The following is a 13,997-nucleotide window of genomic DNA, read 5'->3' on the forward strand; positions in this document are numbered from 1 at the left end:
GGATGGTTGAATCTCTAGCGAAGAGCATATCCCTCAGTGTTCGTTACAGTTCGTTCGCCTGTCTTCTCGGTTTCGTCGTGCTGACTTCACACTATGAAGGCTCGGCTAAATTCGTAACTAACTGTACTAGTTAGTTAATATACTCAGTAAACTACAAACAATTAAATACTCCTAGAAGTCAGTTTGAACTCTTATCAATTGTGCTGCCCTCCGCTCTCTCTCTTCTCCTTCCTTCTTCCCCCTCCCTGACCTCTCACACGTTCCCTCATTGGCTGATATTAACCAATTGCATATTTTTTCATTTTACAAGGATATTTCGGAGACATTAAACCAAACAACATTTTACCAGCAATATGAGCATTATGAGTGTACAGGGAAAAAAAAAATTTAAATAACAGAAAAGTAACCCTGTATACCCATGGGATTACATATCTGTGTTGATCGCGTATCCTGATACTTGACCATATTGTTCAAAGGATTGCATCAGTTTATATCAAGAGTATGGTGGTTGCCCCAGATAGATCAAAATGTCGTCTGCGTAACAGGCCAATTTATGCTCTGTCTCTTTTATAGTAATTCCCCTGATACCTTCATTTTGTCTGATGTACTGAGCTAGTGGTTCAAAATATAATGAAGAATAGCGGTGACCAGGCATAACCCTGTCTCGAGCCCCTTTCTAGGGTAAAACTATTTGATAAATATCCATTGATCTTAATCCTAGCAGTTGGATTGTCATATAGTGACTGTATAGTTTTAATAATTGTGTCATGTAAACCAAATCTATGTAGAACTCCGTAAAGAAAATTCCATTTAACTGAATCAAATGCCTTTTCAGCATGTACGCTTATTACTATTGCTTTAATTTTATGTATAACCATCTGATCCTTGTGACTTGCTTAATTTAAGCCTAGTAATAGCAGTTTTTAGTTCACCTTCAGTTATGTCCGCAGTCACCGTTCTATTTTGTTTAAAGTGGGCAACTCTCGAGAATTCAGATAAGTGTCAATTTGGGTTACGCTTCCTCTGGAACTTTAGAATATAGAATTTTGTAAAACACTTCAAAAGCTTCCTGAATTTCACATAGCTTACTTTTTATTTTATAATTATTTTTTTAATCACGTTTGTTCTGGGATCCCTAATTCTATGAATTGTACTTTCTGCTATCTTTTTCTTTTTTAGTTTCCACACCAGTATTTGCATAGATTTAGATCTACTTTCAACATTACATTTGTCCTGATTTCATGTGCGGTAATTCCATTGCTAATCTTTCTAGTTTCTTCTGAAGTATCCTGCGCAAAACTCTTTTTTTTCTTTTTCTTTTTTTTGTAGTTCCTTCAGCTTGTTCTCCATTATCATTGAAAACTAAGTAAAGACTAATTTCTTTTTTTAATTTATTCCTTAATATTGTGATCATTGAGTAGATTTGAATTTAGTTTCCATGTAGTATTCTTTGGTCGCAGGTTAAAATCAACAGTTAAATATATAGGTGCATGGTCACTTAAATCTGTTGTCCCAGTTCCAATGGTGTTTATATGATCTTTATCTTGTCCAAATGTTATAAAATAGTCTATTCTTATATATAAAGAATGAGGGGCAGAATTGTGAGTGCAATCCCTTCTGTTAGGGAAAAGGTTCCTCTGTGTATCTTTTAGACCGACATTAAATCTCCCTCACATGTCTTTCTGTTTCCGTTATCGTTATATTAGTCATTTTCTGGAAGAAAATAATATCACTTCCTGGGGGCGCGTATACATATTCAGTAGAGTAACTGAATTCCCATCTATATTCCCTCTTATATATCTGCCCTCCTTATCTCCCATTTCGAATACTTTTTCAAAATTTAGCCTGCTTGGGATGAGAATAGCAACTCCTCTCCTATGTCCTGAACAAACTAGTGAAGCCCATTCTCTTTAGTTTTTCATGCTCGTTATCATTTCAATGAGTTTCTGTAGATATACTACATGGGCTTCTTCATTTTACATAGAATTTTACTGGGTTTGATTGAAATCAACAGCCCAATGACATTAAAAGAAATTAATTTTACTTTGTCACTAGCCATGTGTATTTATCTGTCAGTGTATCGTTGAAATGAGCAAAATAGAACTTAACTCTACTCCCAGAACAAGCAAGAACAAAGAAACGCAAATAACAAAAAAAAAGTAAATAAGGTATGATTCCAAGGCTGGGGTCTCTTGTAAATGACCCTGGGCTGAGCTAGAGGAAACATCTGTCTGTGGGGGAAAGCCTCTCCTACTTGTGGACTGATGGCCCCCACTGCAGCACCCAAAAGATAAATGAAAAGGTCTATGTCCGTTACACAGAAAAGACTTCCTTGTGTATTCCCCCCAAGTGTATGTTCTCATTTAAATAGGGGGACAGAGTAATAGAAAATCCACATTATAATATATATTTCTTAAGATGAGTATAGCACCATCTATTTTGGGCTCTGGTTAGCTTACCAACACTTTTGAGGTTAGTCTGAATTTATAGCTTTTCTGGAGGGGGTGAGGGTTGTCTTCTGAAAATTCACAGTCTCTCCCTGATATTATTCTCTCACTCTTCTACTGTCCCCTGCTGTCTCGGTCCTCTCACAATTTCCCAGGCAGAGTGGGATAGCTGCTCGACCAGGCTCTCCCTCGGTGTGATCACACAGACAGGCAGTCCTCTCTCCTTTCATGCCTGCTGTCGCCTCACTCCACTGTCTGGTACCCCGTCCTCATAGAATGCTCATTGTTTAGCAGGGTACAGAGTCTGGGAGCTAATCTTTCTCTGTTTTAACACTCGCTTCGCTTAAGAATATTCCTTATGCTTCTGCAGGACCGCTGGGGGATAATTTAGATCAAAGTATATTAGTCTCTTGTTCAAAAGCACCTTTTTCCCCCAGGCCTTGCACAGGCTTTGGTTTTGTATATTTGGAGGAACCTAATTATTATTGACTGTGGCTTGACTTCCCTATCCTCAGAGGGTCTCGGCGTGAGCGCCCGGTGTGCTCTCTCGATGTCAAGCTGTGTAGCTGGGGGAATCTCCAGCTTGTCTCGTAGTAACTTTTCCACAAACTCCACCATAGACGATCCCTCCGCTCCTTCAGGAACATTATATATCCTTATATTCTTACGTCAAGACCTCCCTTCGTGGTCAAATAGTTTATTTTCTTATTGATTCATCACTTTTATCACCTTCCATAGCACCTGTTCCACATTTTGAACACCATCTTCCAACTTTTCAATTTGTGTCTCTGCATCTACGCTATTCTTTGATTAACAGATTTGATATCATATAGTTGTTGTTATGTCTTTGCTAAAGTACTGTACCTCCTCCAAAACTTTTGCTAAACTTGCAGCTTTCTTTGAATCAGGGTTAGCGTTAGCTTCGCCATCAAGTGCCTGTGTAGGAGAGCTTATTGGTGTTTTCTTTGTCTACAGGGTCTGCGATGGTGCTTGTTTTTGTTCCCATCCCTTTTTCCCATTCTTACCCCACATACTAGTTCAGGTATTTTGGGCATCGACGTTTTAATGTTAAAAATAGTAAACAGGCACAGAGAGTTCAATGATAATACAGCCGAAACAGGAGCAGAGAGGAGAGGAGAGAGGACTCTCCTGCACACTGTGCACACAATGTTACGCAGACTGAGTCATGATGTTACTGGTTAAAGAAAACAATTTCTCGTGCAGAGATATACCCATGCTCCACAAGGCCTTTGACTTTGTCTGCCATTGATAGCAAATACCTTTAACCCATATCTGAGAGAAAATGAGTGATTTCTGGTCTTTGCTATGTGTGAGGGTAAAGAATTTTTGAGTACAAAGGCATGTAATTACGTGTGTGTCTATGCTTCTGACCTTAATACCACAGAGAACGTTCTGCTAGGCCCCACAGGTATTATCGAGAAATTTTGAATTTGACGGTTTACTGGGGCAAAATAAATATTTTTTTCAGAGGAGCTGTTATTTTAGGCTGCCATGCTGGGTGATGATGTCACCAGAGCCCTGTTTTGACTGTTCTAAAGGAGAGGGTATAATGAGCTGTAGTATGTGAGCCCTGCTGAAACTGAAGCAGCCATTTACCTCCCCTCTGACTCAAACCAGGACACAAACCTTTCATATGACCTGGTCTCCTCACCTCACAGTTCAGTACATGGTTAACAGACTACTGTAGGCAAGACAAAAAGTCAGAAATGAGGGAACAAGCAAGGGTTAAAAAACAGTAACAGGAATACAAGCTCAGAAACACGACTCAGACCACTTGGTGGAAACATGAGATGTTAGAGAGCAAAATTACATTTATTTGTGTGATTACTGATTCATTAATGAGAAACAGGGGTGAATGACAATCAGTCAGTGATCTGAATGAGCTGCTGGTTAGTAGGCCATTACTTTTACCCTTGTGCCAACGGTAGCAGTGTTGCTCACAGACACAAACAAAAACACACAGTCAGAGAGAGAGAGAGAGAGAGAGAGAGAGAGTTTATGTGTGTGTGTCTGTGTGTGCAAATGTATGTGTGGAATGTTCCAGTATCTGTGTGCACGTGCGTATGCGCGCATGTGTGTGCACTGGTCCAGTATCTGTGTGTGTGGTGTGTGTTGAATGCTTTGCTGTACTGCTTTAAAGGGTGTGAGGGTGATGGCAGGGCCTTTCACAATGTTTAGACTCAGGTCTCATGACAGTAGGAATGGTGTGAAGGCACACAGACCATTATGAGCCAAACAAAAGGTAAAAATAGGCACATCTGTTTGAACAGAAAAAGCAGCTTCAAAAGGCAAGCAGTAGAAATGTGGGAGAGAGAGAGAGTTTTTGACCTGCCGTCAGCTGTTGTGGTGGCCACAGTTTATGGATCCACATGGTGAGTGTGTGTGTGTGTGTGTGTGTGTGTGTGTGTGTGTGTGTGTGTGTGTTTGTGAAAGAAAACAGAGTGTTAATAACATCACCTGGATCTCTAAAGCCATACCAGTCACCAACTAGCTGGGCCCTTGCGCAGTCTCCTACCTTACCCTACCACACCCAACTAGCCCTGCCCTGTGGAGCGGGCGTGGAAGACAGTCAGATCTGATTTCAGTCTGAGGAGGCTATAGGAGAGGCACAAGGAGAATATCACAGAGAGAAAGGGAGAGGGGAGCAGAGAGGAGGGTTGACAAGTGAGTAAGCCACACAGAGACAAGAGAGATAAAAAAGAGAAGAGGTGAGGCAGAGCAACAGAGGGAAAAGAGAGAGGAGTAAGAAAGAGAGAGAAGAGGAATGAATGAAAGGGAGTGAGAGACCAGTGTCCCTTTCACAGTTTTTGTTTTGGGGGATAGGATTTCCCAGAAATCATGCTTGCTGCACGCAGTACCTCTGTTGGCCGCGGAGGTCACGAGGAGGCCCCCAGACACAGGAAGCAGTCCGTGGCGTCTCTGAGTGGGCTGCGTGGGCGCAGTTCTCAAGACGGCAGCCGTGAGAACCGTGCTGCTAACACTCACCAGCAGGGGGCACTACAGCGGGCCCGAAAAGCTGCGCTAATTACGGAACTGGAGACTAACTCATACCTAAAAATCTGTGGTCGTGCCAAGGAGGACAGCATGGCTTATCAGACTGGCATGCCCTACCGGTGAGCCCTGCCTTCTGTGTGTGTATATGTGAGAGTTTAAGGTGCAGGTTAATCATGAGAGTTTTCTTCACTTCTTATTAATAAACAATTGCTTCCACCTGAGAGACAATTAAAACAATGTCTTGGCCATTAACCCAGTGTCTTGAGACAATATCGCCCCTATAACTCATTTTATGTTGAAACTGCTTTAGTCCTCATCACTGGCTGTAAGTCACCAGTAGGTGTGGTCTCTGGTCTTCATTTGGACTCTACTCTTGTTTTTACTTGAGTCACATTAGTTTTGTGTTTGTGTGCATGTGCGTGTGTGTGTGTGCCTGCGTGTGTGCATGTTTGGCAAATATTGTTTTACCTGCTTATCACGTCCTTCTGTTAGCCTTAACAAAAGATCAACACAGGACATGAATATGGCTGTGTGGCTGAAGGTGTGTATCCAGCCTAATTCCCAGTGGAATGCAAATACAGTTTCTGCTTCCCTCAGAGACAAAGCTTTGGCCCAGGGTCTGGTTGCAGGGCATCTGTTCAGATACACTGGGGTTTGTTTTGACAAATCTCCAGCACCCTAGTGATAAAAACAAATGGAGAGAGAGGGGGGGGGGTAGAGAGAGAGATGGCATGCCTGTCCTTTTATGGTATTGTATTGTTTGTTTTATTGGAATGGTATCAGTTTTTAGCATGGCAAATAGCTGTTTTCTGCTTTGCTAGTGTTTGGCATCTCCTCTCTTAGTCACTGTGTCTCTATGATGAGACAGTGTGATTGAAGCCTGTCCACAGCTCTCTATCTCACAGATATAGTGAGACCTGGCATGTTAATTAAATTAAGTTCTTCAACACCCATCTTTTACCATGAATTCATGGAGACCATTCCAGCAGAGTTGCTGTGAAAAAAAGCAATATTACATCACCGCTTCAAAGCCCTGTGAACAGGGCCTCACCATGACATCTCTTTCACAAAATTTTATTTACCATACATGTTAAATGGCCCTGCATGTAATGTTTACCACATAGCTTACCTAGCATGCAGTTTAAAATGCACCATTACTGACTATAATGGGACTAGACAGAGCACTGGAGGCATTACTCATAATCTACAGTTGCCTGAAGGAGAAAAAAACTGGCAAATGGTCCTGGGGTCACAGTGCACTTTTATCGTTGACATATGTAATTTGAATGACAGAGAGCTTTCCAAGATGGAACACTAAAAGTCTTTCATCATAATTACCACGAAGTCTTTGCTTGTTTGTTAAGCTTCAAGCAGTAACATTTCAATAATATAATGAAACAATTCAAGAAAAAACACTGAGTTATACAGTGAATAGTATGGTATTACATTATATCTTTATTATATCTTTAAAACCATAATCTTTTGACTTGGCGCATAAGGCCCATTATGTAGTTTCTATTTAGTATGTGTGATAGTGTCAGTGGGAAGGACTCAGTCTCTCACTAATAGTCCTGCCATTACAGAACAAGTTACTCGCCTACATGTCTGAATGAATCATACGTTTTGAATTTAAATATAGTTTTAAACTGTCATGTTTTTCGGGAATGTAGTTCTTTTTTTGTCCATGTGGGGTCCTCAGTCTTAGTTTTGGTGCCTGTTTAGTTCATTATTGTTGTATTGTTTTCACCTGTGTCTTGTTCTGTCTGTCTATTTAAGCCTTATGCTCTGTTCAGTTCTTTGCTCAGTCTTGAGTTATTACCCTGTGTGCAATTTCTGATCTAGCCTTGTTGTAAGCTCTGGGAGTTCTTTTTTTCTTTCTTTCTTTCTTTTTTTTTTTTTTTTTTTTTTTGGATTGTTTCTCTGTTGTTGAACTTCTGCTTGCCTGTTCTTGGATTAAGATTTTGCCTGCCGTCTCATTGGATTTGTTTGCTGATACCTTTGCTTACTGATTTTGAGCTCTGCCTGGAACTGTTTCTGATTTTGTCTTACTCCCTTGGATTCCTCTGCCCAGATTTACCTATTAAAAGAAACCACTTTACTGAATTACTTTTGCCTTGCTCTCTGCATGTGGGTCTTACACTTGGTGGCACAAGGGTAAAGCCCTGGGCTTCTATGCCAGAGCCCTGGGTTCAATTCCCAGGTCAATCGTTACATAAACTGGGAGATGAACACTCATCGGAGCGATAAACTACTTTGAGGCATAAGCCATGAAGGCCAACTAGGACTTCTCTTCAATATCTGTCCCAAAAGGCTTCAAATCCTTAATCCAATTAGCAATGCAATTTCAGATCGTTATCTTTAATTAGGCAGAGGGAGAAGAGTATGAGACTGGAATATTTTGCCTTCTTTAGGGAAATGGGCGCTAGTGTTTTAGCTGTCTCTTATTTCAAAGATGCATGGCTCTGTTAGGGGACTCAGCACTGATATCTGCCATCTTTTAAAAGTGAACACTTAAAGGAGAAGTTCACTCTTTAGGACACAAAAATCATACCCCATTGTGATTCATTGTAATCTTGTAACCCTTTCCTTGTTAAAACTCTTACCTCATTATGATTCTTGAAGTTTGTGTATACCTAAAACAGTTTTTCAAAGAAACGCTTTTCATTTTCTGTTTTTTTTTTGTTTACTAAAAACACTTATTTTTTGGAAAAGCCCAAAATGCACTCAAAGCTACATGGGCAAAGATGAAAAACATATCGACTATTTCATTTCAAGGATGCATTAGTAGAAAAAGGTCCATATTTCACTTAGGTGAAATTTTCTTTAACAAGATATTAATAAGACACAAACCAGACAGTTATAACATATTCCATTTCTGGATTAATTTTTAGGACATTTGGCTATACATTTGTGTCTCTTGTCCTGCAGTGTGTCTGGCCCTGTTTTCTCATGGACCGGTCACTGTCTTTGCACAACCTACTACAGGTTCCAAGACTTCACATGTCTGAGGAGCAGTTTCTCTACTCTGTCCATCTTTGGCTCAGTGTGTGGTCCGTTAGAGTCCAGACCCCGCTCAAGACTATATCATTCTAATTCTCCGTCCAGTGTCATTCATTATCTGCAGTTCCTGTTTGTGTGTCACATGACCAAACAGTAGGATGGAATAAGGTACATAAAGAGGCTCTTCTGACTATGAAACGAACCGCCAAACACATCATTTTCGTATTATCTCACACCAATCACATCATTCTCATATTATCTCATACAAATCACATCATTCTCATATTATCTCATACCAATCACATTATTCTCATATTATTATCCCATACCAATCACATTATTCTCATATTATCTCATACTAATCATATTATTCTCATATGAGCTCACACCAGTCACATTATTCTCATATTATTATCTAATATCAATCACATTATTCTCATGGTATTATCTCATACCAATAACGTTATTCTCATATTATCTCACACCAATCATATTATTATTATCATATTATCACAAACCAATAACATTATCATATTATCTCATTCACATTCATAGTTTCCGCTCACAGCAAAGAGAGGAGGCTAGAGTGCCTTCAAAAGAGTGAGCAGGATGCATTTTTTGGTCAGCATAAACAGGCAATGTGTGAGGTTGTCTGTAGCCTATGTAGCAGCACATTACTTTTGAGATTTTTGTTTTGACGAACCTGTGGTTTAGTGGGTTAATGTGTCAATGCAGTTTTAGTAACCTCCCGTAGGGTTAAAATGAATTTGGTTATTTTTGCCGTGTGTGCCTGTCTGTGGAGCTATGCACACTCAGCTGACATTCATCCCAATAAGTCAATCACATTTTCCATGTCACATAAACAACAGGAACAGCTGTCCGTCCCCCTTTAACAACACACACATGCACACACACACGCACGCACGTGCACGCACACACACACACACACACACACACACACACACACACAGACACACACACACTCATTTATATACACTCAAATTCAAGTGAGTGCCTATATAGTGGTGTATCTGTATGCTCACATGTGTGCATGCATGCACCTGTGACTCTTTGGCCTATCACACTGCTTGATATATATGTGTGTGTGTGTGTGTGTTGGAGTGTATTTGTTTCTTCATGGTTGTGATACTTTCGGATTAAAGGGGTCACTGTTCACTAGACAGGCTTGCAGTACTGCGTAAGCAGTTCCACCAAAAAAACTGGATATGGGAAAACACCAGTCCAGCCCATTCCCACAATACTCTAGACTAGACATTGTCAGATCACGACTCCCAAAAAAGACGAAGGGTCAGAGGTCATATATCCTGGCCTAAGTCCAGCATATATAGCAGACATGAACCAACATGGAGCAAAGGGGGCGTAAGAGGGCAGGAGAGGTGGAGTGACGTTGGAATGACAAAGACAGATAAAGTGAGGGAAAAGGAGGGGAGAGAGAGATAGAGGGGGAGGGGGTAGAGAGAGAGGGGGGGAGGGAAAAATGTCCCAGATTTCCATGTTGTTCATCAGGGACTGAAACCAAGCTGAAGCTTATCGACTGAGCGCAGTAAGAAAGTGACAAATCTGATTGAGAAGACAAGAAGAAACAGGAAAAGACTTTCAGCCCTCTGTCACTGTCTGTCACTTCAACCCCAGATCACCCACAGTCCCCTGTGCTGCTTTTCTGAGAACTTAACAGAAGAAAAACTTTCATGAAGTTCACCAGCTGAAGGAGTGCTGGACTGTGTATGAACAAACACACGTGCTTAAACAAACGCGTGAGGGAGCTGAACAGGCAAGCGGGTTGGAGAGACAGAGATGTACCTGTACAAAGCCACGTGTTCAGAGATTCTTAATCCCAAGCAGAAAGGAGCACAGCAGAAGGCAGGAGGAGAGAAGGGGCAGGTGCGGTGTAGGAGGCAGGGTTCAGAAGGGAAGAACAACCCCCCACTCATGTGCTGGAGCAGTCTGAGAGCCAACACACAGCTAGAGCTCAAACAACTGGAGGAGTTACACACACTCACGCTACAGGACACAGTACGGGCACACACTGGCATGACTTACAGGTACAAAACACAAACTCATATCACACACACACATACATGCACACACACAAATAAATACACTCTGCATGCCTTTCATACTATCGGAGAATGATTTATTATATTTGAGGATTTGTGTCTTTGTGCTTGTGATATTTGATGATTTGCAGTGTGAGGGTATTCAATGGGTTTCTGTCGTGATGTCTGTTTGGGGTTGGTTCATAGACATGATACTCCTTCAGTGACAGTTAAACAGTACAGCGACAAGTCCGTCTGCCTTCAACAAAACAAAACCCTTTTCATATGTTGTTCCTGTTGTACGCCCATGTGTGAAAAAGTTCCCCGTCAGATTTCTGTTTGGAGACAGAGGAGGATGACAAAGTGTGGGACTCTCGTCTCTGTCTCTGGTGTGTAGAAAGACAGTCTAACTGATGTGTGCTTTCTTTTGTGTTCTCTCAGAGCTTCAGAACCTCCTGCTTAGTGTGTGTGTAAAACAGAACCAATCTGTCATATCGCTTTCCTTCTGATTTCAGTGCTCTAAACAGTGAATGGGATCAGAGTACATTGTTCTCTGCAGTTTCTAACTGGGTGGGGGTGGAAGTGGGGTCCAGGGCTGGTCACCATAGTAACCCTATAGAACAGAATATCTGTCAAACTTTCTGCATTTTCAGGTCAGTGTGTATTTGACACAGCAGCCCTGAGGGCTTCCCCCTCTCATGTGCAGTCACAAGGGACAGGAATTTCACAAACACAACCTCTGACCTGCTCTAGATGGGCAAGAAGGGATGGGTTTCATAATATGTGTTTACAGAGCTAAACAGAGAAACTGAAAAAATGACAGTGACAATCCCAAAGTTGGAGGGGAAAATTAGGTACACAGAAGGTACACGCTGGATACTGAGAGGTTCATAATCATGATAGTGACTGAATGCAGTAATAACATGCTAATGTACTTGTGGTTTATCAAAGTCTAACACCGAATTCAAAACCTATACATAAAGAGATTGAATGTGAAAAACTGACAGTTTCATTCAGTAAACACTACAGCTGGGCTTCCCCAGTGGACCAACACACACACACATGTTTAGAGTGCTAACCCAAACATGTGTATGCGAGTGCAGAGTGCAATTTTCCCCTCTATTTATGGAGAGAGCAGCTCAGTGTGAGACATGCTCTGGCACTGGGCGCAGGGGGGAAAAGTTCACCACACAAACTGACTGGCTGTCTGATGATATCACAGTGTTGTTGTGGTGCCCATAAGCACAGAGAGACCCCAGTATTGCCTTAATTCTTACACCAATGGCACACACAGAATGAAGACATGAAGCTGGGCTGTGTCATTTAGTACACATGGTCAGACACACACACACACACACACACACACACACACACACATCACATGACAGAGGTCTGTGTACATGGAGTTGTTCATGTGCTGTATATTTTAAGAGACTGAATTGTTCACCTCTGTGCAGAGAGGGTGAAGGTGACAGTGTCCCTGTCCCTCTATTCACTCCTTGCCATGTGGGGGTACAGGGTGTGACGTGACCGCAGACATACATCAGAATGGCAGGCAGACCCCTGGGCTATGAATTGATTAAACCACAGCAGAGTGATTCTTTCCTGTTGCAGTATGGACAGTATATGTACAGCATATTCACCGACCATGGGAGCCGGAGGGAAAAAAAGCATTGAGGGAAAAAATGCTTAAGTATGGAGAGTGGACATTATGTAGAAACCATGCAGATCTTATATACTCTATTTACTCTGTCAACTTCTAATAGTCCGGTCTAACATTGAGACAAAGTGTTGTGAGACTTCTGCCCCCCATATGACTCAGGCTCTGGTCTCAGCTTGATGTGTTTAAACAGAGCTGAGTCACACTGAACGCAAGAGTGCTCAGAAAACCTATTTCTCAGCTGCTTTCACTGACACATAACTTAACACTCACTGTCAAGAGAGAACTGTGTGGCATTCCACACGGACCCTTCACCGTGTCATGCTCATCATTTTTATAAAACACTAAATAACCTCCAGCTAAATAACTTGCTTTCTATTTTCTATCACTTTCCCATTACCATAAACATAGAACTTTCCATCACCAAACTTCTTTCTCTATTTTTTTTTTTTTTTGATTGCCGCTACGTCATTGGCTATTCGCATTGACTGGAGTAGGCCACCGTAGAATATAGGAAGGCGTGATTCCTGCTCCGGGGAGGGAAAACTTGAATCCGTATTGTCGCGGATTTTCCCCTCCAGTCGACAAGGCGTTTACTGTCCGTTTGCTTTTAGTAGTCGGTTATTCAGTACGCGTAGATTCGTTTAATACGGCTTGGAATACCTACTCCATACCAAACAGGATTTTGATTGTGGACTCGTAGTGGTTGGACTCCCCATGTGGATTGTTGCCCCGACTACTCATTCTTCCTGCCGCCTTTTCCCCAGCTTTCCTCAGGTGACTCTCTGTCTTAAACTCTCTATCTGCTACTCTCCCTCTGTTAGTAAATCAGTTTGCATGGTTGGCAACCCTTTCATTCGTTGCGGATACTATCGGTAGGATACGGGATTCTGCACGGAGAGTCCAGTTAGGAGGGACGAACACTGGGGAGGTCGCTTCTCTTTTTTCTTTATGTTTTTTTTTTTGTTGTTGTTGTTCCCTCTCTCAATTATTTCGTCATGGGAAAAGAACGTTCAGTTTGGCCTTATGTATATGTGTAAATATTTGTGAACTAAGCCGTAAATTTATGTATTGTGTTCTGTGTTAGACGTTCTGTGTTTTGTGTTGAGTGTTGCCATTGGGTTTTTGTCTCTTCTTTTTTTTTTGTGGTTGTTGTTGTACAATACACATTGTTCCTCTTCCACCTGACCAACTTTTATGACCCTTCTCATCATGGACCTTTAAAAACCTGTAAATATATTTAATCACTGGACATAGGTGTTGTAATGGTCTCTATTCTGTTTTCGTGTTGTTTTTAGGAATATTGCTTTTAATTCTGTATGGTTACTGCCCTGAGATTAGAGCTAGCCATGCCAGGCCGCATGTGAATCTAGGCCCTACTAGACACACATGCAGTCTGATAGTGGTAAAAGTGGCCTAGAGTAGACGAGACTATTTTTCTTTATTTTTTCCCTTCTTCTTCTCTCTCTCTCTCTCTCTCTCTCTCTCTCTCTCTCTGTGACGCTCCTAGAGGGCGTCTGCCGCCCAACTAAAAAGTATCCCTTTTTCAGTCTGCTGTTTTACAGCTATAACTGAGACTCTATGTAAGTTTTCTATATGAGGGAAAAAGTTAGAGTTAAAGAATCTCTGATTTTTTTTTGGATATTATGAAACAAACAAATCATAACAAAACAAAACAATCTATGATTTTATTACCCACATTTACACTGTGGGTCAAACCTGGTGCTTGAACTTAGTTCCTGGCCCAGGGAGCATTGTCACTGCACTGAGCAAGGCTTAAACAGGGCTTAACCAGGCCAGGAACCTAAGCCCTAGCAA

General features: G+C 41.5%; 1 protein-coding gene across 2 annotated transcripts in view; it reads left to right on the forward strand.

The window, feature by feature from the left end:
• Positions 1–5,306: 5,306 nt before the first annotated feature.
• Positions 5,307–13,997, forward strand: part of kcnab1a (potassium voltage-gated channel subfamily A regulatory beta subunit 1a) — a 111,738-nt gene continuing 103,047 nt past the window's right edge. The window contains exon 1 of one of the 2 annotated variants that reach the window (XM_030794208.1): positions 5,307–5,581. In XM_030794208.1, coding sequence (XP_030650068.1) covers positions 5,307–5,581 — 275 coding nt within the window. Of the gene's footprint in view, positions 5,582–10,277; positions 10,526–13,997 lie in introns of those variants that run through there. The other variant, XM_030794209.1, reaches the window with a different exon arrangement.

Source organism: Chanos chanos, chromosome 2, assembly GCF_902362185.1.
Source record: "Chanos chanos chromosome 2, fChaCha1.1, whole genome shotgun sequence".
NCBI classification, from domain to species: domain Eukaryota; kingdom Metazoa; phylum Chordata; class Actinopteri; order Gonorynchiformes; family Chanidae; genus Chanos; species Chanos chanos.